At 49.9% G+C, this 27,075-nt stretch overlaps 1 protein-coding gene across 3 annotated transcripts; it reads right to left on the bottom strand.

Annotated features, from left to right (window-relative positions):
• On the bottom strand, nt 1-26,300 carry DNMT3B (DNA methyltransferase 3 beta). Of its 3 annotated transcripts, XM_040638163.1 has the most exons (21): nt 25,363-26,300; nt 24,352-24,413; nt 22,157-22,264; nt 20,878-21,003; nt 19,998-20,207; nt 18,931-19,089; nt 16,719-16,826; nt 15,670-15,814; nt 13,869-13,994; nt 13,675-13,719; nt 11,989-12,068; nt 11,568-11,680; nt 11,045-11,228; nt 10,359-10,443; nt 9,261-9,406; nt 8,671-8,761; nt 8,212-8,360; nt 7,287-7,372; nt 4,613-4,682; nt 3,748-3,866; nt 1-2,175 (listed from the first exon to the last, which is right to left on the bottom strand). In XM_040638163.1, the coding sequence occupies exons 1-21, from the start codon at nt 25,640-25,642 to the stop codon at nt 2,034-2,036; spliced, it is 2,634 nt and encodes an 877-aa protein (XP_040494097.1). In that variant the 5' UTR covers nt 25,643-26,300; the 3' UTR covers nt 1-2,033. The 3 variants fall into 3 exon arrangements, with proteins under 3 accessions (XP_040494097.1, XP_040494099.1, XP_008701435.1); XM_040638165.1 differs by lacking the exons at nt 3,748-3,866; nt 4,613-4,682 and having other exon boundaries at nt 25,327-26,300; XM_008703213.2 differs by lacking the exons at nt 3,748-3,866; nt 4,613-4,682.
• Nucleotides 26,301-27,075: the final 775 nt, after the last annotated feature.

The following is a 27,075-nucleotide window of genomic DNA, read 5'->3' as shown; positions in this document are numbered from 1 at the left end:
CAGTGGGTACACGCTCCACACACAGAGCTGTGGCCACAGGGAGCTAGGCTGGAATCATGGGGCCGTTCCCAACCAGCCCGGTTAAGGACTGAGACAGGAGAACTTGGGAGCAGTGCAACCAGGTGCAAGGGAATCCAACAAAGGCATGGAGAACTGGGAGCAGCAGCCCTGGGATTCCTGAGTCAATCATCTTGATCAGCTCCCCAAGAGCATGTCAGATGGCTGTTCCAGCCCTCAAGACTTTCAACGAACTTCGTTTTGAGAACCAAGGTTTAGAAAACCATTTCACTAGCCCAGTGTGGTCTCTGGACCGGTAGCATAGAATTCTTGGGTTCTACTCGAGATAATGAATCAAACAAAAAAGTTGGGCCCCAGAAATCTCCGCTTTAATGAGCCTCACAGGAGAGGCTGGTACACCAGAGTTTGGGGACCAGTGTTCTAGACCACTGCATGGGATCACACCGGTATTCCTGCTCTGTGCTTGCTGCGTGAATTCCCACCTCTCTGCTTTAACCAAGCCCTCCCAACATCCCACCCATCTGACCTGGAAAAAAGGAAAGGGACACCAGACTGTTAGAGAAATACTGATTTTAATTCAACATAAGGTAAACTCTAGGCATCTGTCATCTTTCAGCCTAAAAAGTAGCAAAACTGTTGAAACAAGGCACAATTTTTCCCCATACTTGTTATGTGGCTCCAGTTACAAAAAAAAATATATATATATGAAAATGTTACAACATAAAAATAGAAGTCTGTGATTTTAAAAAAAAAAGTGTATAAAAAATTCCCACAAAACCTGTCGATGTTGTTCCTGATTCTACAAAATAGCACCAGTAAGAAGAGTAGAAGTTGTTAAAAACCATTACGACAGCATTTCTGAAATGCAGCTTGCCCGACCTCCCGGTCCCCTAAAAACTTCTCATGGGATACAAAAGGACTCTAAAATCTCTGGAGGGAGGGTCAAGCTTTTTACTGCAGTTTTCCCCCTGCATTCTCTGAGATGAGGGGAAAGGGCGGGGAATGTGCTTCTGCTCTGGCTGTCACTGCTGCTCAGTTTAGAAAAAGGCTGAGGATTCGGGGTGTCCTACTTCTCATGTGGGGACCTGTGCCTGCAGAGTAGTCTGGAGGGTGCATTTTGGGGGTGGAGGGGGATGCTTTCCCTAACCTGTCTCCTTTGCTCCCTTGACATGGACGAAGAGGGAGACGAGAGAAGCCACACCTGTCTGCAGAATATACAGCAGCGGATAACCCAGCCCACCACTTCCTGAGCTCCCCGGAGGGTTCTGTTGCAGTCATTGGGAGGGGATTTAGCTAAGGGTGGGGCTGTCCCCTTGGGTTTGGCGGGGGGAGGGTAGCCCTGAATGTGATGATGAGGTCATCCCTGCTGAAATCATCATCATTAGGGAAAATACTCTACATGGACCCCAGCAGGTCACAGCAGGTCCCAGCCCTTTCTACTGAGGCCAGGGAACGTGCTGGGTAAAATTCAAGACAGGCATCCTTTCCTCTTCTGCTAGCCCTAGAGAACAAACACCACCCAGGGCCCTTAAAATGTCCCTTAGCTACATGTCTACCACTGTATGCTCCTGGAAGTAAGGAGCCACAGACGTTTAAAAAAAAAAAAAATCAGTCTTGTAATAAATGTCTTGAGTGATTTTTCAGCATTAACCTGAGTATTGGAGACCTGTCACACTGTGGTTTTGGTATTTTAGCCGTTGTTTCTCTGAGCGGTAAACCCAGCAGGGAAAAAAAGCCAGCTTACTACCTACTTCAAGTTTTAAAAGATTTCGAATTAGACAAAATGAGCACCGTGTTTGGCCGGTCCTAGCGGCCAGGTCTGAATTGTGCACAAGGAGGTGTCACCTCGGGCTCCCCCTACCAAGAAGGGGTCACGAGGCTCTGCTCCTGCCAAGATTATGTGGCGTGACCCCACAATGCTGAGCAGGGGAAGGGCAGAGTTTGGGCTGTACCTACTGGGTCCTGGCTCTGCCCCACGTGCCCCAGTGCTCCTGGGCTCAGGGTGCCTGGGAGGGCTATTCACAGGCAAAGTAGTCCTTCAGGGGGGCGAAGAGGTGTCGGATGACAGGCACACTCCAGGACCTCCCAAGCAGCTTCTGGCGGGCACCACGGCCCATGTTGGACACATCCGTGTAGTGTACAGGAAAGCCGAAGATCCTGGGGAGGGGGAGGCACCAGAATAAAAAGACAGGGAGTCAGAAGTGACCCTTCCAGCACGTTTACTGCCTCTGGGAGATCCTCACATGAACAGCATGGCACTGCTCCTTCAGCCCTTTGCCCCATCCTTTCCATAAGGCCAACCGGGCCTTCACATGAGCCCTCGTTGACCCCCAGATCAACTGGTTCTTCAGAATACAAATGACGGTCCAGAGGGCACGGTTCCTCTAGGAAGATGCCTGTTTCATACATCCCCAAGAACTAGCACTATGCTCCTGGAACATAGCTGGTGCTCAGTGGACCTTTCACATGTGAGTGAGTGAGTGAATAAATGAATGGCAAGAAAGCCAGACAGCAAGCAAACACAGATGTATCTGCCTTCAAACCACAAGAGGAGGAAAGTTAGGGAATTTCCTTAATAAGAAATAAGGACTCCTGCAGAAATGAATCACGAGATGCTGAGACAATTAACCATAAGAACACTGAAGTATCCTGTATTTTCTTTCCCTCTTAAAAGCCAGTTGTTAGATCAAGGGCCAAGTTGGACTTAAATGGCAGATGGCAACCAAATATACCAAGAGCTTCCTCTAAGGGAGTCTACCAGGCCTGGCAAGAGGCTACACATACACTAGACCTCAGTCTTTCCCAGGTTTACAATCTAATACTAAAAAGCACACCAATGGGCCAATGGCTGAATGGATGTTAAGAAACATGCCAAAGATGTAACACCTTAGGCCTGTATAGTGCCTATATAAGTGGGTACCCACCTAGTATCACAGGGCCAGCCCAGCATGTAAGGCTTAGGTCTCAAAATACAAAATAACCCACAAGATGAATGGGCAAGGTTACCAGCCAGTTTCTATGAATCAGAACTTGCTTTTAGACTAAGAAAACTACTGTTAAGGAAATAAAACCAGTTGTAGGACTGAAATATCTTGAATGAAAATATTCTTATCAAATCCCTGAGATGCAGCCAAAAATGTAAAGAGGAATATTCATAGCCCTTCCTTCATTTCTAGTAACAATAACAAAATAAACAGGAAAAACAAAAGAAAAAAAAATGAAACCAGAAAAGGAGAATTGAAATCCAAAAGCTGATTCTTTGAATCAAAACAGTTAAACTGCCAACTTAGCCAAATAAATGGAAGGAAAAGACAGACTTTGGCTAAGTAGGAACCAACTTTAGAAACAGCAACTTGGCAGAGGAAATCTTCTGAGAAAGACCAATGGCCAAGGCAGTGGGGTTTTCTTTGGCTGGTTCTTCATATGCCCTGGAGGCCCAGCATGCTGGGGCAGGTAAATGCCAGGGCAGCACAGCAGGAAGAGAGAGATGGTGTGGTCAAATGACCTCATGTTTCAGATTCCTCACCACCACCACCCTTCTGCCATTTCTATCAGGAAAATCAGCACTAACTCTGAAAAGCTTTACTCCCAGCCCCACTAACATAGGTCAATGAGACCATGCAGAATTAAGGCAAACACCTGACCATTTGTGCTGCCTGCCTTAACCACATCTTGCTCCCCTTTCTCTCTGCCTGCGTGATATCCCTCTTCACGTGCAGCCCTGCTCACCTTTCTAGCTCAGTGCACCACAAAACATCTTCTTTGCCATTCATGACAACAGGGAAAAGTTGGTTTTTCCCCTGTCTGATCGAGTTCGACTTGGTGGTTATTGTCTGTACTTTCTTTAACTGGAGAACAAAACGACATCATGGAGTGAGCACAGGAGGTAGGGTCTGGGTCAAGTCAAAGCTCATAAGCACCTAGGGAAGATGGAGGAGGGAGGGCAGGCGGGGAGAGAGGAGGCAGGGTTGGGCTCACAGAGGGAATGAGAAAAGGAGAGCTGGAAGGTGAGAACATTCTGTGCTTCCCATGAACACCAACCAAGAAGTTAATGAACAGGAAGGACCAGCCTCACAGAGAACAACAGATAAAGTGACCATGAATGAGATCACATGGGGGCCAAGAAAACACCAGAGTTACGGATCAAGCAGGATTAAGCAAAAGTAACCCCCCCCCCAGATTCTGAGGATGGCCAACTGGGTTTTGAATGAATGGAACCTATCATGATGTAAACATTAAGTTTACAGAGGTCTTAATGTAATTATCTATAACAGTAGACAATTTTTGTAGCAAAAGCAAATTTACTCATTTATTACTGGGAAGATGAGCTGAAATTATCTGTGTCTCTATGGAGTCTGTATTCACAATTGAAAGTCTAGTCACCTTTTCTCATAGTGATTATTTGTGTATCAAGAACCTCTCCTACTCTGTGGTTTTGCCTTGAGATGGGACAGAATAATTAAGTGGGGAAAGAGGCCCAGCACCAGGGAGTCATGTGGGGGGGAGGGGCAGGGACAAACTGGACACCAAAGTCAAGTACTCGCTTGAAGGTCACCAAGTGCGTTTCCAGAGACCATTTGTTAGCACATCTTACCTTTGCTGTCCTATTGAACTCCAAGCAGTCCTGTAGCTCGAGTTTATCATTCTTTGATGCTATCACAGGCCTGGGAACATCCAAAACCCATTACTTTCTACCAAGTCTAAAGGGGCCAAGGCTAGGTGCTTCCCAAGGTAGGAATGAGGGCCAAAGACTGCAAAAGGTGCTCTGGCAGTGAACCTGTTACAATAACCTGATCAAAAATGAGCCTGGCAAGAACACAAGACAATACGCTGAAGCCAGAGACAGACTAGCCCCTTGAAGGGGCAGCCCAATGTCCAGGAGCGAATGCTCCCCCTTCCCAAATTTTAGTATTAGTCAGAGCCCTCCTGCCAAGAGAGGATGAAGGAAAGCACACTGGAGTGAGTCAGGAGACCCCTCCAGTCCAGCCCCACTGCTCATGGACTGAGTGACCCTGAGCAAGTCAGGCCATCTCTCTGGGCCTCAGGAGCTTGGATTAGGTCTCTGAGGTTCTACTTACTGCCACTAGCCCATCAAACCCGTGATCTGGTGGCTTAGGCTGGGGATGCGGCCTCTGGATGGTTTCAGGGCTAACAGGAGGTACAGGTAAGAAGGACAGGAGATGGCTGACAATACTAACAATTACTCTTAACTTTCACCACTGAAACTGGCAAATGCAGAGAGGCAGGCAGATGCCTGAGAAGGCGAAGGGCTGTAACTTGAGGAACCAAGTGGTTAAGCGTTCCAGAGCAGAAAACCAGCAAAAGGTCTGAATGCACAGAGCTGATGACCACCACAGCAACCCCTGTGTAAGGACCCTCAAGGCCAAAAGGAAATCATATGTAAGAATGAATGATGCCCACAAGAGAGGCCACTGAATCACACAAAACATTCCCCTGGATTCTGTCAGAGATTTCCTTGACCTCACCTTCCATGCCTCAAATGTCTGCCTATCCCCAATCTCAACTCTTCCATGAGCCCAAGGGAGCTGGGGGGCACAAGACAGGCCTACCTGGTGCTGACTGTAGGACTGAGATCTACAGAACCAAGGTGCTGGGTCGGACAGCGGGATTTGGGTCTGTGGCCACCAGGTAACGGCTGGGTCACCCAACCTCGAGCCCTGCAGGGACCTGCTGTTGCCACTCATGTACTTGCACGACTCAGGCAGAAAGCTCTGGAGGCTCTACAGACTCGTCCTTTTTTCGGGTAACCTACATCCAAGGTCCTACCCTCATATTAACCACAATCTGATCCCTCCTGCTAAGTTTCACAGAACTCCGGAGCTGCCAAGCCCCCAGAGCCTCACTTGAACTGCGCTGAGTAGTACGGATGGTGCCTATCGGGGCCCTCCTTTGAATACCCACCCTCACTCTTCTCCCCATCGCTGCCCTCATCCTGCTCTTGTCTATTCTCCTATGAGCAACTACCATGAACCTGAGATACCCTTCTCACCTGCTTAAATGGCTCATGAGTTCCCATGCGATGACTCACAAATGCCACTTAACCTGGCCCATAGTTCTGAGTCTTCTGCCATACTGTCCCAGCCACTGTGGCCCCTGGAACACTGTTCTCTGAGCTGGTCTCCCAATGCACTGTTCACCATCACCCCTTTCCCTATTCCTTCTGCCTAGAATGTTTTCTTCCCTCAAATAACTGCACAGCTCTATTCCTCCATTTAAGGCCTGCTTGAGTGAGAAGCCTCCCCACCAATTCCTCCAATGCCCTCACCTCCAGCCAGAACCATGAAATTATTTACTGTCTTCTCTACCTGTCCCCCATTAGCACGTCAACTCCATGAGAGCCAAGACTGACATCTAATGTGTTCACCGCTAAGATGGCAGCATGTAGAGCAATGACTGGCACAGTATGAGAGCTCGAGTGTTGAGTGAAGAGCCCACTTCATCCAGGCATGAACATTTTCCACTTCACTGGTTGATTAGCCAAATAAAAATGCAACATACCCAACAGAAATCCTACAAGCTATTCTAGCATCTTCTCCCCTCTGTTCACACTTTGCTGAACGCCCGAAAGTTATTATGCTTTCAGAATTTCCTTGTAAAAGAGAATTTTTTTTAAGCTTAACTCATTTGCAAGTCTGGGATGTCACATTACCATCATATTTTGTATCTTAATTAGCAGGTTGTTCCCCCTGGAAACCACATGGAGGAGATAATGAATCCTCAGCAAAGCCACTTACTGTGTGGCTTTCAACATGAAGAGATTGATAAGAAGTTGGGAAAAGCTCTTGGTTAAGAAAGTCCAAGGGGAGAGGTTGTCTCAGCTCTGCCACTGGGCTGGTCACCACAGACCTCATGGCCAGGGATCACTTCATCCAACAATCTCTTCGCCTTTCCCAGTGGGACAGTAACAGCAAGAAGAGGTGCGGTAACGGAAGAATCAGCACTCAGTCTGCTCTGTTCCAGCACAAGGCACTTTTAATAAGCTGGCCCACGGGCAGAGTGGGAATGAGTCAGAAAAGACTAAGGAATCCTGGCCTCAGAGTTCCAGGTGGTTGCTGCGCTTCCCAAAAGGCTTCAAACATGGCACCAGGAATTGGTCTGAACCTCAGGTGCGGCCATTTCTCAGGGAAGCCAGTGCTTTCTAGAAGGCTTGAATGGGTCTCTGAGTCACAAGAGTTCACAGTTAGGGCTCACATCATTAGTTACACTTGACTTGGCTATTACCTGTCCCACCTTGAGCCCCTTGTTACCTGTTCATTCCAGGCAGGTTGCCCCAGAAGTAGCGGGCCCTGTGAGCAGCAGACACTTTGATGGCATCGATCATCACTGGGTTACACTGCAGAGAGAGAGAGGGACAGCTGCTGGGAGCCCATGTCAGAATTCATGGGGAAGCCAGCCAGAGTGGCGTGTGACCTGGGTAGGTGACAGGGCCACCCCCTGGCTATAGAGGAGGCATGGTTCCTGCCAGCAAGAAGACAGACCAATCCTCATCAACAATCTGGCTGGAAGAAGACACAGCTAGTGCCCTGATACTAATGGTGGGGAGAGAGACCAGATTGGACCTCCAGGCTCTGAGAGAAGATACACCCTCTGACCTGCCAGATAATTACAGAATACACTATGTACAGGCAGGAAAAGCAGCTCAAAATTGAAATCTGCCAAGATGGGAGTCCCGGCTGCAGGAATGCAATGTTGACAAAACATGACTTCTGTCATCCCATCTGCCAGGTTCACACAGTGTGAAGCAACTAGCCAGTTGTATAACCTCTCTAGCAGAACATAGGCGGTCAAGTTTTGAAGAAAATGAATGAGATGTGTAAAAAGCATTTACTATAATGCTTGATGACAATGCCTCATGATGAACCGACTGCAGCCCCTAAAGCAGTTCTCAGAACAGGGATGAGAAAAAAACTTCCTAGAGTAAACAAAATTTAGTCAAATCTCCCAAGGCTCCCCAAAAGTACACGAGGATTTCATCATCTGACTTCAGGGGGTTCAGGGTGAGGTTAGAGATCAAGTATTTTCCATACGCTAACAAAGAATGGATTTAGCCGTCACCTCCATTAAGAACCCAGAAGTCACTCTCAAGAATAGAAACACTTTACCAACCCCCAATGCCAACAGGGCCTTCCCTCCCACTGTCGTCTTGACCATCAGGACCCTAGGTGCCCTCACCTCCAGGAACCGAGAGATGTCTCTCTTGTCGCCAACCTTCATGGCTACCACATTCTCAAACATCCAGAAGAAGGGCCGATCATCCCCCTCCTTGGGGCGTGTGTAATTCAGTAGGTGGTAGAACTCAAAGAAGAGCCGGCCTGTACCCTCTGAGCCACAAAAGAAGATGGTAGAGGCAGGTTCAAACCCATCAGCCCAGCCCTCCATCCTGACACCAATGGGTTCCCAGTGATCACCTGACTAGAGCGGACACCCTACAGTCCTACTACCTGTACTCCTCTGGAATGAGGAAGGAAAGTGGTATCAGCAGTGCAGTATTTACCAGTATCTCTGGTGCCAGGACTTACAATGGACAAGGAAAGAGCCAACAGGTAAAGCTGGCCAGAAACAGTTCCTTCTGAGACCAGCACTCAGGTGACAGAGGGTCTCTCAGAGCCACCAGGAAGAAGGGATGCTCACCGTACAGGCCTTTCCTGGCAGGGTTCACATTTGAGAGATCATTGCATGGGCTTCCACCAATCACCAAGTCAAAGGGGCCCCATTCTTCAATCTGTGAGAGAAAAACAGTCACTTCTAGAGGAGTCACTCTTACTGGGGGTGAGGATGGAGGAATACAGCCTAGGTTCCAGGTAACCTTATGAGGAAAACCCACTTCCAGGGCGCTTGGCTGGCTCAGTTGGTGGAGCATTTGACTCTCAATCTCAGGGTCGTGGCTTCAAGCCCCATGTTGGGTGTGAAGCCTACTTTCAAGAAAAAAAGAAAAGAAAACCCACTTCTAGAATCTCACTTGGTCATTCAAGTCTCCCAACGCCCGCCGTTACCCAAAATAACCCAATGCCACAGATTCCCTAAGATCTAAATGATTCTGAATAATTTGCCAACTTGTGGGTCTTGGTACTACAGCTTGATGTGACCCCAAGTTTGCTTTCTACCACCACCCTGGGCACAGCGAAGGGGACCACATGGGCATGAGGATGTTTGGGGCTCAGGGCGTAGAGGAGGCAGAGGGGGTGGGGCAGAACCCGGCAGGGGTGCAGGCTAGCCCTCACATTTCTCTTCGTGATGTTCCTGACGTCATTCACGTATTTGATGTTGCCCTCGTGCTTCACAGTTCCAACAGCGATGGATTCTTCACACACTTCGGAGGCGACATACTTCTCGACTTTGATGCCCAATTCTTTGAGGACCAAGTACCCTGTAGGGGGTCAGGGGACATAAAGTTCATCAGGGTTGTCTTCCCAGAACCCCGTCCCTCCAGTGATTTTAAGCCATCTCCAGAGCTCAGACCAGACCCAGCAAGGACATGGTCATCCTCGAGGGAACCCATGCAGATGGCAAAGAAACCGCACCCTGGCTTCACCAGGCTGCCCGGATGGCGGAGTTTCATGAAGAAAATACACGGTTAAATGGTAGAGCCCACCGGCAGGATCTACCAAAACGGACAGGCACATAGCCAAGACCCAGCACCTACCACCCAACACAGTCAAACACAGACACACGGACAGGAACCTTCACCAAAAGCATGTTTAGAAACAACCTCAAAGCCTGGTGGCGTGGCCAGGGCTTAGTCCTACTCTGCATGTTCTGCACCAACACAAACAGGTCTTTAAGACCCAAACAGAGTGGGGAAAACAAAGTACGAGGAATGACCTAGGGGTGCAATGAAAAGCTGTCAATGTTTTAGGAATCCGGACATCAAAGTACACACATTCAGTACAAATGATGCGATGTGCTGATACTATTTTGCATAAAATAGTTAGATCAGGCAAATCCCCCGAGGCAGCATGCATGCTGGCTATGCTTTTTCTATACCTGGGCAACCTGAGAAATGGAAGGGAACCAAGGTTGGAGTTACTAGGAGCTGCCTATTTCTGCTCCAACAAATCTAGCCTAATGGAACGGGAAAATCATTTCCTAAGATACCTGCACATAATAAAAAAATGCAACACAGCTAAGATATACCTGTCTTTAAAAAGGCCCAACAGAAGGCTGAGTAGGTGAAATGGCAGAGAGGTTTGAGGAGAGAAACAAGGAGCCAGTGGTTTTCTCAGGACAAGTGACCAACAGGTCATCCCAGGGGTCTTTCTTGGCACTGATGACAGGACACCTGGAGCAGGTGGGCGTCCCTAGGTGAACTCCAAACTCACCTGTTGCAATTCCATCAAACAGGGATAAGACTCGAATGGGCCGCCTTCGGGCTGCGGGAATCGCAGGGTATAACTTGGGGGCTTCCTGCCAGGTTAAAGAAGGAGGTCATGGAAGTCACGGTGCAGGGGTAAGACTCAGCCTCTGGTGGAGGGGAGGGCTGACCTCCCTCTGAGAGTCACAAACCTGTGCTCTGCAATGTCCTAGCTGGGACCCCCTGGAGAGCTCTGGCACAAAATGGCCATTCTGCCCTTAGACGTGAACACAGATGCGACTTTGATACAGAGGCACACACACACAAAAACACATTCCCTACCCAGGAATGACCTGGAGCCTCCCTCCATGAACTGCAGGCAGGAGCCCAGGAGAATCCACTCCCACTATGATTTAAGATTTAAGTCACGGGCCTCCCTTCCCTCTTCAGTTCCACTAAGACTAAGGCTTGGTTAGCTCTGTAACCGAGTCTTCAGCAGGCCCTTGAAAATAACACCTACTGAGAGGCCATGAAGGAGGGGAGGAAGAACACCAGAGAAGCCTGACAATTGTACAGAGGATGTGGTCTGAATCTCTCAGATGCTCGTTTGTACCATGGATCTTTTCCATTACTCTTGCCAACAGACTTGCAGAGTGCTCCAGACCCCTGAAGCTCTGGGGGTGGGCAGTGCTGGGGAAGAAGCCTGTGGCTTACGTATTCGAGCCCCGTGTCGCTGGTGAAGAAGGCCTGCAGGCGCACGTTCCAGTCCTTCCGGCGCCGCAGGACGCCATGACAGCGCTGCGGGAGGCACATGTAGCAGCTCCAGGGCTCCTGCAGCTTCGCATCTGCTGCGGTGCCCGTGCCCACCAGCACCTCCAGGCACTCCACACAGAAGCACCTGCCCCGCCAGCAAGGGAGAACACCTTCGTCATCGCGCAGTTCCCCTGCCTCCACACACTGTCCCACTGGCGATGGCAACGGGCCGCCTGGAACCTTCTTGGGGCCCCTGTTGCTCTATCCAATGGGCTGGAAGGCATGGTGTCAGGATTTGGGCTACACTGACCTCTTCCTTGGGGCCCATGGACCCTGCCCACCCATCCCCAAAATCGGCCCATCTCTAAGGGGCCTTCCCCCCGTCAAGGACCCATCCCTCCACCCCAGTTCCACTGCATGGAATTCTGGCTTGGGACCATCCCTTGGCGCTCCAGGCCCGGCCCCAGCCCCAGCCCGCGCTCACCGGCAGCAGCTCGTATTGCTGCAGAGCAGCAGCTCGCGGCCCTCGCAGCACACAGTGCAGTAGGACTGATAGCCGTCGTCGTCGTACATATAGAACAGCTCGAGGAAGCGGTCCTGGCAGCCAGAGAGAAACGCCCATGAAATCAGGCACCAGGGACCACCAGGCCCTGCTTGCTCGCTGGCTGAGGCCCCAGGATGCAGCCACAGAACAGGTCACGGGTGGCTTGGCGACCTTTCCAGGGCCACCAACTGGGGCCACGTGCCACTGCAGGACGGCCTCCCTGCTGCGGCAGTTGGCCCACGAGGCAACAGCTTCACTAGAACCTTCCCTATTGCCGACACACAGGTGTTTTTTTCTCTGGGGGAAGTACAGGGGAGTAGTGGGAAGGGGCAGGAAGGCCAAGGGCAGGATTAGGACTTACCCGGCACGTCTGGCAGAGCCCACCCTCAAAAAGAGGGTGGAAGGACATGGGGTTTTTCCTACCACAGGACAAACAGCTATCTGTAAGAAAGATAGGGATGAAGCTTGCAGCAATGACGGCCACAAAACCAGGGGTGAAGCCTGGAGTCTAACGGCTTTTTTTTTAAGATTTTATTTATTTATTTGACAGAGATAGAGACAGCCAGCGAGAGAGGGAACACAAGCAGGGGGAGTGGGAGAGGAAGAAGCAGGCTCGCAGCAGAGGAGCCTGATGTGGGGCTCGAGCCCAGAATGCTGGGATCACGCCCTGAGCCGAAGGCAGACGCTTAACGACTGAGCCACCCAGGCGCCCCTAACGGCTTCTGAATAGTTACTCCAAGCTAGCAAAATCATAAGGAGTCCTCACGCTTTGTTCCTTTCAGCGATGCTTCCAAGTTGCCAACCCCATTCCAGAAATGGGGAGAGCCCACAATGAGAGCCCCAAGCAGGAGGTCCCAAGGACAGGCCAAGGCCTGGCCCAGTAGGAAGACCTGGGGAAGGACGCTAAGCAAAGGCCATTCCAGCACGGGACAAGCTTGGGAGGGCCTGGTATGAGCCTCTGTAAAGACAAACTTAGGTAACTCATGGTGATGCCAATTTGCTTGGGTCATCATGTAAGACTTCCCTACACCAAACCTACACACAGCCATGGAGGGGTGCGATGCAGAATACGGCTACCTTCCTATTAGTATATTCCGCCTTGCCCTCACACCAGGAGGTCAGGACTGATCGAAAGCACTGATCATGTGGGCAGGGCCATTAAGGTGCCCCAGACCCGGGTGCCTGGGTGGTGTAGTCGGGTGAAGGATCTGACTCTTGGTTTCAGCTCAGGTAGTGATCTCTGGGTTATGAGACAGAGTCATGCCTTGGGCTCCACTCTCAGCACAGTCTGCTTGAAATTCCTCTCCCTCTGCCCCAACCACTCTCTGGCTCTCTCTCTAAAGTAAGTAAATAAATCTTAACCAAAAAATGCCTGAGACTAAGCATCCCCAGCCAGGCAGCACAGATGGGTGACGGTGTCTGGAGGAATGGAAGGATTATGGGTCAAGGTTTCCAGGACCCGACAGGGGCTGCTCCAAAACTGAGCTTTCCCCAGGGATCTGGGTCAGGAGCTGTGTTGTTTTCCTACCCAGCACTGAGATAAGCACTCAGTAAATATTTAACTAAAGGACACCAGTCTAAGGAAGTAAGAGAGAGTCCATTTGTCCTCACTCATTCTGAATTCCATTAGATAGATTCTGGGCAGAGTTTCAATTCCAGTGGCTAATTCCCAGCCAGGACAAACACACCAGAGTTGGCTTGAAAGACTGACAGTGGTGAAGTGTGTCTCCCTTACACCTCAAAGCCTATTTGAGTTCCTGTCTGGGGAAAGCTCAGGATGCCACAGATACTGGTTTCAGGTTTGGGGTTCTCTGAGCCCAACTCCACTTACCCCAACCTTCTCGCTGACTCAGAGGAGCAGAATCAGCCTTCGTGAAAACCAGGCAACACATTCCATTAAATGTAGCAACAAAGATAGCACACCCCAACTGAGGCCAAGGCACAAAGTTCTGGGTTAGACTCCAGCAGGGCAGGCAAGCAGGCTAAGGTCGGCCTTGAGCACTGCCCAGGACGTGAAGGGGAGACTGACAAGGGGAGAGCACATTACCTTCCAGGTTACTCTTGTTGTTGCTAACATCCAAAGCCATTTGTTCTGTCGACAAAAGAGAAGGTGTGACCCAGAGTCAAGGAGCCTGTTCCTCAATCAGCGAGGCCACGCTCCCTTCCTGCCGCCCACCCCCGACAGGCCACGCCTGACAGTGGGTGAGCGCTCCCCCAGCCTCCTCACTACCCCATGATCACCTCGACTCTGGTCCTCCTCTCCTCGGTCTTTGCCGTTGTTGTAGCAGTTGGTCTTTAGGCGCTTGGGTGGGGGGCAGTAGTCTGAGGCAGCCGAGTCGTCAGCTGTGCGTCTTCTAGTCTTGTTCTCTGTGAAAGGTAAGGAGATGGCAGCCGGGGCCAGGGTACGGGGAGAACTGGGGCCTGGGACAGAACCATACCATGCCTGGGTGCCCACCTGCATCTGGGCCATGACATGGGTCTATGCTAGGTGTCCTACAGCCCCTCTGTGGGCAACGTGGATGAGGACAGAATTCAGAATCCCTTGCTATGTACTTACAGGGGTTTAAACAGTGCTGGGTGCAAGAGAATACATCCTCATAGACCCAGCGCAAGGAAAATTAGACAAAGCTTGGTCTCTGGCGCCCAGCACGTGAACTAATAGCCACATGTACCAACTGAGCACTTGAGATGTGACTTGTGTGATCTGGACGTACACTCCAGAACTACAAGTGGAGCCAATCAAAGGGCTCATCTGGAACTTGGGGCATCCAGAAAAATATATTATCTAACATTTCCAGGGAAAACTTAGCACAAAACGTGAGTGATCATAAGACACGTCAACATAATAAGATTTTTAAAACTGCTCTAATAGAAAATGTAACATTGTCATTCATTTTTATACACACTGTTAGAAATGTTAAGATGCTGGAAATACTGGATTAAGTTAAAATACATGACTTATACTAATTTCACCTTTTTTGTCCTTTTCCAATGTTGCTACTAGAAAAAATTTCTATTATGTGGCCATTGTTTATGTATTTCTATAAATTCCTGTTATACTTGTATTCAATCTCTAAATATCTGTAAGAACATGGAGAATTATACAGCCGTTAGAAATCATAAGGACGCTTAGTGACAAAATTACATTTAACAGTGCATACACTCCTTGAGAAATGAAGGGAAAGTAGGACTCCAACTCGTGTACAGAAAAAGTTGGAAGGATGTGCACACCCAAGTTAACCGGGAGGGCAGATGTGAGGGTTGGGAGTGAAGGGGTGGGTGAGGGCTCAGGCTGACTTTTTAACAGATTGGATTCTTTCCCAGTGACCACTGTATATGCAAGAAATCGAAAGAAAGTGCAGAGAAAATAGTACATAGTCAAAATATGGGAAGGGAATACCGTATTTCCTTGATTCTAAGTTCCCACTGCCTGCACGACGCACCTTCGACTTATTAACCACTTATTTGTGGGGGGAGGGAAACAAAACAAAACAGAAAAGACTGTTAAATGTATGGATTGTTAAGACAAATCCTGGATTTCAGGCATCCAAGATTTCCAGAGTGACGATGTGAAACCAGACTTATCTTACATTAGAGGAAATATGGCATTGGTCAAACCCTCAAGATGGGAGATGCCTCTTTCTGAATGGAGGTGGCTTTGGGGGCTTGTTGGGGGGTGGGGGGAGGGTTAACACTTTCTAGGTTTTCTCCAGTAAGCATAGCTTAATTATATTTTTCTTTAAAAAAGGGCACTAATTAATGAAGAGTCCATCTCGGCCTTCTGTTTACTCAAGTTTTTGCAACAGATTCAATCCCAATTACATGTACTTGACCTTCAGTAGGAAAAGCAACCAGGGCAGCTGGAAAAGGCTGCGCTGTTTGGTTTTTCCAGCTTCCCTTGGAGTTCACAGGTGACAGAGCTCCAGAGCTGACAGCTTGCTGGAAGCTGGGGTAGGGGAGGTGGCAGCAGGGGGTGACGGCATCCCCCAAGAGGGTCCCCATCGGCAGTGGATGGTGGGTGCTGCCCAGGTCCCAGTCCCACCTGGTTGCTTGTTGTTCGGTTTGAGGCCCTCGATCCCAGTGGGCTTAAAGCCCCCGTGGGCCCACTCTAACATGGGTTTCAGCTGGTCCTCCAAGGAGTCTCCAGGATTGCTGGGGAAGGTTTTGCCAGCCCGCACCCTGGCTTTCTGTGGAGATAAAGAGGCTATGATGAACGGGAGGGGTGGGTGCTAGCCAGGCCACACCCAGGGTCTCCCCCAGCTGGGGCCTGCATTCCTCTTCACACTGGTCCCTTTCATAGCCCAGCAGCTGTCCTAAGCTGTGGTATGTGACAGGGAGGAGGGGCCTGTGTAGGGAGACAGGCAGGAGGTCATGGAGGGGGAATTATTTCTCTCCATGCAGATACCAAATATGATCTCTCCCCTGTAGGGATGTGACGGCTCAGCTCCCTTTCAAAGGACAAAGGATCAGCATTAGCTGTCACTTTTGGATATAGGAGAAGCATCGGTCAGCATGTCTCACTGCGTCTGAGAAGCTTGAGATTTCTTATTTCCCTAATGAAGTTGGGGAGGTGACAAGTATTAAGTCCTATGACAGAGGTACCAGGAAGTTTCACATGTCTAGTTAAGCACAAAGACTGGCTCATGAATGCTGACCAAAGCCATGGCCCATTTCGTTTCTAAATCAAGGTAGAGGGAGTGTCAAAGCCTGATGGATCCCTCACAGACAAGGAGAGGGGGCAGCTGGCCTCAGCTGCTCTCCAGTCTTGACCTCAAACCACACGCTCAAAGGGAAGACGCTTTGAGGCTCTGAAAAAGCTTATTCACAGATAAGAATATTGTCTTCTGCCCCCAAGGGCTCCTCCTCCCTCTGTCCGTGGGCAGGGAAGCTGGCGTAGTGCTGGGAACTCATGGGACCCCTTCCTTTCCTTCCTAGTCAATGGGCTGTCATGTTTGCACACACTTCCTCCCTGGTGGCTCAGTCCCCTCCATGCTATCACTGGGCACACTGCGGCCTGAGCTGGCTTTCTAGAAGTCTCTTGCTTTACCTCTGTTCTTGGGGCCAGGCCCTCACCACCCACTACCACGTTACCTCCAATGCATGGTACATGGCCTTCCTGTAAGAGACCAGCTTATTGAAGGTCGCCAGGTTAAAGTGCTGGCTGAACAGCCCCAGGGCCACCAGCTTATCTGCAGAGACCTAGAAGAGAAAGCCATCATCAACATCGATTTACAACCTGTGTGTCTGGAGTGTGCTGTGTCTCTCCCAGGCTTATTCCTGGGGATCAAGTTATAGACTAAAAAGGGAAAAGTAGAAAACAAATGGAGCACAGGCTCTGACATGCCCTGTAGCCAGAAGCATGGCGAACACAACACTCCGAATGGGAGAAGGTAGGATACTCCAAACAGATACAATCAGATGCACCCTGTATTTGTGTATATTCTAAGTGCAACAGACCCACATGGTCCTTGAACACATGTTCCTCCCTCCATCAGCGCACGACAAAGAGCTGTGATGCAGCCTTTTACTAACAGAATTTAATTTAATGTATGGATTTAGAGAATAGTGTTTGGCACAGAGTAAGCAATTTTTAGCTACTGTGATTTGTTGCTATGTGCCTTCCGTTGGGGCTAAATACCTCTAGTCTACCAGTCTCATGCTCCATGTCCCCTGGCCGTCTGGAAATAAATCAGGCTGCTGGTGGGTAAGATTAAACTGGTGTTGGGGGATGCTGATTAGCCCTGAAAGCCATGTGACGTCTCCTTCCCCCTCTCCTTCATTCTCATGCCAACCTGTTTTGCACCTCTCGTCTTGACCTCCCAGGAGGGGCTACTGCCACCATTTATAAGTAACTGGGGATCAGCATGGTTGTACACAGAAATGCAGGTGCTGCTCCCAGCGCTAAACTGCTCTAGTGCAGTGTGTAGCCCAAGCACCAGGACCTGTGTTGCCATCCCACCCTATTACATTAACATCCCCATACTTCATCTTATTAGCACCAGACCCAGCCTTGCAAAGCTCATTATAGGTCTCACTGGGCCAAAGCAATTACAAACAATCCATGTTTCCTCATTTCACAGAACTACAGCCCACATCCCTGCAGTAAGATGCTTCAGGGAGAGCAAAGGCCCAGGACATTTGTCATCCTGCTCCCTCTGCTGGCTGAAGAGTATCTATACGCATTCTACCTACCAGGAAAGATTCCAGGCCCTATTTATCTTGCCCTCTAGGAATTTCAGTGTGTTTATAGCAAATCCCTAATCATGGGAAAAAACAAACCTCAATTTGAGGCCGAATCCCACAGACATACTGAATGGTCCTCCATTCTCACATCTGCCTCCATCCCAACCTAGCTTGCTGTTGTTCCTCATATACCTCGGGATGTGTTTAAAGTTGGACTAACATTTCAAAGAGAGACCATCACAGGCGAGGGATTGCCTGCAGCACTGCTCTCAGCACAACCCGACATCTCAGAATGTGCCTTTGATGGTGTGTACAAATCAAACCTGCTGGGTTCATGCCCAACAGAGCTCTTAACCCGCAGACTCTCACCAAGAAGAAACTTAAAATGGTTAACACCCCCCCCCAAAAAAAAAACCCCACCCGCAAAGGTTGGGACACCTGGGTGGTGGAGTCGGTAAAGTCTGACTCTTGGTTTCAGCTCAGGTCATGATCTCAAGGTCATGAGATCAAGCCCTGTGCCCTGCTCGATGCTCAGCACAGAATCTGCTTGAGGCTCACTCTGTTTCCCCCCTACCCTCGCTCTCAAATAAATCAATCTTACACACACACACAGTTAATGCTAATAATCAACAAACCCTGAAATCAGTACTCCGCGTTGAACTTTTTCATAACTGTCACCAGGTGGGCCTAGGCACACCTCTCCTCCCACGGCCGTCCCCACTGCTCTCAGAAGCAGAGACCACCCTTCCTGTCTCTTCCAGGCTTCTCCAAGGAGAGCTTTGAGGGTAGGTGCCCAGGAATCCATCCCGGTGACTCTGCCCTGAGAATAAAAACCAACAGAGCACAAGTGGCCACAAGTGGCTTCAGAGGACTTTTCCAGCTCTTTGTCTCCTATAGTAGAGAGATTGAGATCTGGGCCCATCAGACCCTATGCATCTGTTTAAGCCAGTTAACAAGAAATTTTTGTCCTCCTTAGACACAAGGAGACAAAGAGCCTCACCCATCTGGAGAAAGCAGTCACAGGCCACTCATCTTAAAAAGTCAAGTATAAAAAAGTAAGTGAAGAAAACATAGGAAATGGGTCTGTGGCCCATGACAGCCTGACTGGCCCTGGACTCACCTCAGAGAACTTGCCGTCACCAAACCACTGCACCCACCGCATGCCGGACATGGCCTGGCGCTTGGAGGTGGCCTTCCATGACACCACCATGGCAGGCCACCAGGAGAAGCCCTTGATCTTTCCCCACACGAGATCCCCTATCCCGAACTCCTTCCCATCCTGAAGGAAAAACCACATGAAGGAATCCCAATGAGACAGATTGCCTGGGCCGAGGAAAAATCCTGCCCACCCCACGAACCCCAATGGCCAGTGCCCCAGGCTCCAACCTGGGGCATTCCCTTAAAAAAATAAGAACGATGAGTGAGAACCCCTTGAATGTAAGGGGTCAGTTTGGTTTTTTAATAGGAACACGGGATTTATTACATTTGTAACACTTCACCCAGTATCTGGGAATGAAAGACGTCAACTGAAAACTCACAGGAAATAAGATCAGAGCAACAATGATCATCACCTGCATTTTCCCACCACAGGCCAAATGCTTCCAATGGCTATTCCAAAGCCATTAAAATGCAAAAAAACTCTGGACATTTGCACACAAAATGCTTACCACAAAATATGAAATGCCCATGAAAAAACAAGTTATTCAGAGTCCTACAGCCTGAAGCAGACAGAAGGATTTCTACAGGACAGATGTACATACAGACATACGCAGCAGTGCTGGAGAGAAGCCAGGGGGACTGGCCAATCATGAACACACAAGCTGGATTATGTGACACAGCAGATCACAGACGGGAGAGTGAGACAACTCCAGCTCCTAACAGATGAAGTAACTAGACTACAATGGTCTGTAAAATATGGTGACCAGAGTCACACCACCTATTACCTGTACAGATGACGTACACATATTTGGGGGTACAAATACGAGACGTTCGGAAATTCATCAGTCAGGTGTTTGAATGACGTCTGGCACAGAAGTAGGATAAAGGTAGGACACGTTGCAGATGGATAATCTATACGCTAACAAAATTCAATTATTATAATAGTAGTGCCCCCAAAAAGGTAGGACTAGCCTCCCCTGCTGGGTATGTGTTTGTTCTTCCCTATTATTTAACCTGTCCTTGTGGTACCTGATACTCGGCGCTGTCGGCATCTCTACCCTCTGCGTCCACCTGTGGGGACTCGAAGCCGTCCTGCTGGCTGTCCTGGGCCAGGCGGGTGTAGGGGGTACTGCTGCTCTGGGGCACCACATCGTCTTCCGTGAGGTCAATGGTGAGGTAGGGGCTGGCTGGGGACGGCCACGGCGTGCCTGCCAAGGATACTGTCCGCCGCCTCAGGGACTGTGGACAGAAGGACGCAGAACTTGGGCCACAGCAAACCAGGTGGGTGACCAGAGACCAGTGGACCCCCAGTTGCTTCCCAAGCAAGCAGAAACAGTGAAGACGTTAAGTTGAAGAGAACAGAGATCACCAAGGACGGTTTTCCAGGAACCAGTATCCCACAAGTGGTGGGAAAAAGCAACTTCCAACAGAACAGAGACAGAATCAAGGACACAGGCGGAATAATGATGAAGGATCCGAGAGGCTCTGAGAGCCAAGCTCAGAGAGGGCTGCTGGTTTCCTTAAATGCTTACTGTGTGCCCAGCCTTGCAACAGGAGTGGAGAATTACAGTAACCACTGGGGTTGCCTCAACACAGTCAAAGAAGACACCAGGGAGACAAAACAGTTCCAGCGTCGGAAGTTTCCAGCTCATTCCGAGGAGGAGCAAGAACCCAGTCAGCAGGGAATTCACACATTCCCACCCCAGTTCCACCTAGAATCAGGCCAGGAGAGAAGTCCTCGGGTTTAAGAGAAGCTTACCCGGCACCCAGGAGAGAAAGGAAAGGCCAGGCCCTGAAAAGGTGGTAAGAGTGAAGAACGGATGGAGGTTATGCGCCAGCCACTTTGGATGGCACAGTGAGAGGGGCAGATCTTGCACTGAGAGAGACTGGGGGTATCTGGGGAACCAACCCTGGTAGCTGAGAACTCCACGGGGGACTCATCCACGTGACTGCGGCCCTGTCGGCCTCTGGTGGGTCGTGGGGAGGGCCTGTGCCTCTCCCGGCTGGAAGCACTGGTGTTATTTCGGGTTCGGACCTGGAAGCAAGAGGGGATAAGCACGAAGCCTTTGGTGACTACAGGTGTGGAGTTCCGGACAGGCAGCCAAGAGGACTGGACTTGACAGGTCGCCTCACATGAACAAAAGTGAACGAGGTGGTCAGGTTAGGGAAGCACTTGGGAGACTGGCCACATCTCCGCCCCAGAAACTCCCCAGTTAGTAGTGGGAGAAGGGGGTAGGGTATCAGCAGGGCTGCCAACAGTCCACAGCAGATCCCACGCTGCCTGGCCAAGGGAGCTGGCACCTGCAGACTGAATGGAAAAGTAAAATCCAAACTGAACATTTTCCCCCCAAAAGCGCTGGAATAATTGTGGCCTTCTTCAGGAAGGTACTGGGTCATCAAGATGGATGAGAAGCCCTTAGGCTCCTCTTTTCTCAAAATGACACAAGCTTGGCTGTTGCACATTTGTGTTCAAATCCTGCTCACAAGAATGACTGTTTCTGGGGCCCCGGGTGGCTCAGTCGGTTGAGCGGCCGACTCGATTTTTCGGCTCAGGTCATGATCTCAGGGTTCTGGGATCAAGCCCCACATCGGGCTTTGCACTCAACAGGGAGTCTGCTTCAGGATTCTCCCTCCCTCTGCCCCTCTCCCTGTTTGCTAGCTCGCTCTGTAAAATAAATCAATCTTAAAAAAAAATTGAAAAGATGTTAAAAAGAATTACTATTTAACCTTGGGTAAATTACTGGAATCTTCTCTCATCATATGCTGGGTAAGATTATAAATTAGACCTGCAATCATCACCAAGTGTCTGCCTGCTCCCTAACGGGCTGGGTGACCACTAGCAAAGACTGCCTTCCTGTTTCTAGACCTCACACACTGTTAAGTCACGGAATCCGCTTACAGAAGTGACTCCCAAAGTAATTGGCATTTGAGCCATCCACCTACAAACTACCACTCTTGGGCACTTAAAGCCAGGAGTGCCCACAGAACTGAAAACCTGCCACGTGAAAGAAAGCCTTCACAGTGACTGTTCATGAACTGTTCATGAACCTTGCTGTCATTTTTCAATTTCGAAACTTTTATTCACCTCACTGTCCAAAGTTCCAAGGAGAAAGGAAGATCCAAGACAGGTTTTTCATGCAGGCCTATGTGTGGTTGGAAGGGCCCAGGCTGAGGGGTGGGGGACTTACAGCTGGGCTTTCAGACCGAGTCCTGGTTTCACGGAAGAGTTTGGGCATCACTGGGGTATCAGAGCTATCCCAGTCTTCCCCCTCGCCATCTCCGTCACCTGTCAGATCCTTTATAAATGAAGCATTAGGAAAAGGTAAAGGTCATTAAAAGGTCACACAACCAAAATGGTTTAAGAATGAAGAGTTACTAATGAATCATCAAGCCTTACATCGGAAACCGGGGATGTACTGTATGGTGACTAACATAATATAATAAAAAATCATTAAAAATAAGAATAATAATAAATAAAAAACTAAAAAAAAAAGAAGAGTTAATCATATTGGCCCAACTGACCTGAAAATATTTTCAACTACCACATTTTGCTCAAAAAATACTTTACGATGGCTTATCACAGGGACCACAAATTCAGGACACGATGGGAAAATAAAACCCCAGTGAAATCAGGAAGCCCAAGATAGGGTGTGAATGCAGTATGCGTCGTCAAGACTCTTGTATGCACACCACAGGGAGACTGATTAGGCTATGCCCAGCAGGGAGCGCTGGTCAATTTGCACCATTAAGTGTCTGGGAGAAATAAAAGGTTCAAGGGAATTGCTTTTTGATACCATGACCAGGAAGAAATAGCACCAATTCTGTTGTCAAGTCATGAAGAAACCCTAGCACATGTCCCATGCCCCAGAGCAAAACCAAAAAACTGGGCACAGAAACTGGAGCTGGTAAGCAGCCCCAGGCCCAGCTGTCATGTTAACAACTGGATTTTTCACTTGCCAATCTTGTGGCCTTGAGTGAGTCCATTCCTCTCTTTGAAAGGCTAACAGTAACATCTCTTGTAGGACAACAGGGTGATAATGAGGAATCAAATGATGCAAGCCTCGCCCAAGCCCAGGCTCAGAGGAAATGCTCAGGAGGAGGTTCCATTCCCATTGTTAATCACGGCCCACCAGACCTCAAACTGCTGTCCGGTGCACACGGTCCCAACTAGCCACACAGCGGGCTGCCCCTGCTTGCTCCCAGCACAACAGAAGCTGTGTGAATGGGAATGTTCATTTGTCCATAACTTTGGCCCCAGTGCCTGACACTGGTTCTTTGAAAAAAGTAACCCAAGTGAAAAAAACTCTACTATGATTAGTAAGAACACAAGGTAGAAATGATGTCAGGAATAAAAAAAAAAAAAAAATTGTGAACACTAAACTTGGGGGGGGGGAATGGATCAAGTAGAAACCTTGCAGCATGGGGCGCCTGGGTGGCACAGCGGTTAAGCGTCTGCCTTAGGTTCAGGGCGTGATCCCAGCGATCTGGGATCGAGCCCCACATCAGGCTCTTCTGCTATGAGCCTGCTTCCTCCTCTCCCAGTCCCCCTGCTTGTGTTCCCTCTCTTGCTGGCTGTCTCTATCTCTATCGAATAAATAAATAAAATCTTTAAAAAAAAAAAAAAAAGAAAGAAACCTTGCAGCAAGTATTCAAAGATCTTGCAATCATTGTTTAAAATCCCCTAAAACAAGCCAAGCAAGTTCTTTCCATCTCGGAACAAAAAAAAAATTTTTTTCCTTCAGGCCACATAACCCTGATATCAAAACTAGACACAAATATATTCCAATAAAATCATACATCCATTTTATTCATGAATAGATGCTAACTCACAACATACCACAACCAAGCTGGGCTCACTCCAGGAATAAAAAGGACAGTTTACTACATTAGAAATATATCAATGGGGGGGGTGGGGGCCTTGGGTGGCTCAGTCGGTTAAGCGTCTGCCTTGGGCTCAGGTCATAATCCCAGGGTCCTGGGTTTGAGCCCCACATTGGACTCCCTGCTTGTCGGGAAGACTGCTTCTCCCTTTCCTTCTGCCTGCCACTTGCCCTGTTTGTGCTGTCTCTCTCCCTCTCAGATAAATAAAATCTTAAAAAGAAAAAAAAATTATCCATGTAATTAATCATCCGATGAGAAACATAATTTCAAAATTATGCTAAGTAAAAATTTAGTACAAAAAACTTTGTAAATTTAGTAACAACAAAAAATGCCATCACTCATGAGGTTGTTCGAAGCCCTCTTGGTGCTTAGCAGTGTTGGGATTCATCATTCAACAAGTATTTATTGGGTACCAGTTTAGGGGGGGCCTCAAGTTCCCCATTTAATGAAAGGTCAAGGGAATTCCCCTGGAACCCTGAACAAGGGACAGTGGAGCACATACCTGAGTGTAACTGAGCAGACTGGAGACCTCCCTCTTGGACAGACGTGAGCTTGATCTGCGGCCTGGAATAAAGAGCGAAGTGTGTTTTGAGGAAGGGAGGCTCCGGGCTGGGGAGCAGTGCCTTCCCTTGCTGGCTTGCTGTCCCTGTCATCTCCTCTCTCTAAACACTGGCATCCTCAGGGGTTAATTCCCAGTCCCTCAGGATCTGTGGTCCTGTCAATGTATTCGTAAGGCAACAGGGCACAGAGCCAGGCACATAAATAGGACCCAAACAATACTGAAGGTACTCATGAGGCAAGGCATCAAATCCCTGCCAGAATTGTGGCCACCAAACTACAATTAATGAACAATCCAGTGCCTGGCATATCAGCCACATTTCAAGTGCTCACATGTGGTTAGTGGCTATTATAGTGAACAATGCAGAAAACAGAACACTTTCGCCCTCGCAAAAAGTTCTATTGGACAGCAGGGGGGATTTCAACAGCAGGATGGGACAATAATACAGGGTTTTCCAAACCAGCTGGGTCAGAAAATCTCAGTGGGGAGGACCCCAGGTGATGTGATCCAGAACTGTGCAGGGGAGGGGTGGGAAAGGGAAGGATGGGAAAGGAAGCAGGCCTCAGACCCTCCCCACTGGAGTGTCTTCTTCCCGCATAATCCCAATCCCAGCTGCAAGGGAAGAAGGGTCCCACTCCAAAAGGGCCAAAGACCCCAGCCTACGCTGCAACCACCCCCATCATGCTGCAAAACAACAGGCGCATCACCTTGGGGTTACCTTCTCAGAGTCCCAGCTGAGCTGGGTGCAGGGGGGGGGGTGCAAGGGCCTGTGGGCAGGGATGAGAAATGGGCTGGGCTCTCCCTATATCCACTTCCCTTCCCCTGGAGGTGTGGCGGAGCCTGTCAGAGACCAGACCCTCTCCCCACAACCTGCCCTGAGCCTGCTCGGAGACTCATGTCCCAGCTGCTGTCTGCAACCCCTGTCCCACCCCTCCTCCCCACTGGCCCGGCCACCTCTGATCTCCGGGGTGCTGATAGCCTCCAGGATGGGGGGTGAGGGTGCATCCTTGGAGTCAGAAGATTGGTCGCTGCAGCCCCCATTAGTGATGATGGAGTCTTCCCTCCCGCTGGCGTCCTCCTCTCTGTTGAGTTGTCTGGTGTCTCCCTTCATTGTTTCCTGCAGGAGGGCCAGAATGGGTAGGGTAGCAGGGAAACAAGGGCACAAGGGGGCAGCACACCCCAAACCTCCCGCCAATGGCTCTGTGTCGTCAGGCCAACAGAGGCCCCTTGACATATTCTCCGGGTGATATTCCTGCCCAAGGACCCCACCCAGGCTGCCCCCCACAGCCTGCCCCCCTCACCAAACTCGGAGGCTCAGGACTTGGTTCCATGTGGCCAGGCGGCCCGAAGGCTCAGATACCAGCACCCAAGACAGAGAAGGGGGCTGGGCTGTGGTCTGAGGCTTAGGCTGTTCTGTGCAATTAGCCGGCCACTTCAAACAATGCCATTTAGGACCCGCCTGCCCCGGCCTGCCTGCCGCCAGCCTTGGTCCCCTCTGCCCCTGGCCCCCTCTCCCTGCCCAGCCTCCGCAGGGCCTCAGGAAGCCAGTGCATTATTTTCCCTCCTGACCCCTTTGTTTGCTCTCTCCCTTCCCCTCAATCTCCAGGTCCTCTTCCCACCCGCCCCCTCCTCCCCCACAGAACAGCTTCTCTCCTCTCCATGGCAGCACAAGCCCCGCCCCACCCCAACCTCAGGGGCCCATTGGTCTGCTGGCCTGTCGCTCACTCCCCTCCTCCCTCACCAGCTGGGGCTCAGAGTCCCAAGTTCCCAAGAAGGGAAATGATGGAGCAGCACAGGCAAAGGACTGGGGCAGTTAACAAGGGGCATGCTCCCCATCCGCTCCAGCCTCACCCCATCTCTGGGCCTCTGTCTCCCCACTGCTGCCCCTCTTGGTAACTGCATCAGCAGCAGGCTATTCAGCTAAGACCAGCAGCTCAGCCAGGTCTTCATTGATGGGTTCAAGGGCTCTGTGACCTTCGACCTGGCCTGTAATGTATGTTGGCCTGTACCTTTCCCTCAAAATCTTCCTAATAATGTGATCGTGGGCCCATCTTATAGAAAAGGAAAACTGATGCACAGACTGGGTTAGTCTCCAAGGTCAAAAATCACATCTAAGAGGTGAGGCCAAGGTAAAAACGGAGCCCAGGTACAGGGTAAGGCCCCCCAGATCAAATCCCTTAGTTTCCCCCAAACTGCTCCAGAGCTATTTGGCGCCACACCCTATTGTTCTGGACCCTGTCTTGGAAAAAGCTTTCCTGGCCAACGGCTGCTTATCAGCACTGAGCACTCCCAGCCCTACGCCCCATCTTGGGGACTCACCGCACAGTACCACATGACCCACACCAGCCTCCGCGGGTATCTTCTAGAAGCATCAAGGCTACAGGGTTGCAGACTGCAGTGGTGATGGGGAACCACATCCACTAGGGGGTGATGTGGGGCTCTGTCTGAATTGTACTGCAGCGCCCCCAGGTGGATATGCAACGTCACCTGGGGTGCCAATTTCATCCTCCGCACCTGTCCATCCCCAAGCCTGGGCATCTGTCCATCCCCAAGCCTGGGCGTGGGGCCGTTAGACCTGGGCTGTATTCCCCATAGGGCCCAGGGACCAGGAAATCATCTGGGAGATGGTAAGAGCTACAAAATCTCAGGCATGACCCTAGACCTACA

This window comes from Ursus maritimus, unplaced genomic scaffold, assembly GCF_017311325.1.
Source record: "Ursus maritimus isolate PB19 unplaced genomic scaffold, ASM1731132v1 scaffold_22, whole genome shotgun sequence".
In the NCBI taxonomy this organism is placed as follows: domain Eukaryota; kingdom Metazoa; phylum Chordata; class Mammalia; order Carnivora; family Ursidae; genus Ursus; species Ursus maritimus.
Note: the sequence above shows the minus strand (reverse complement) of the source record. Positions and strands in the feature narration are given on the sequence as shown.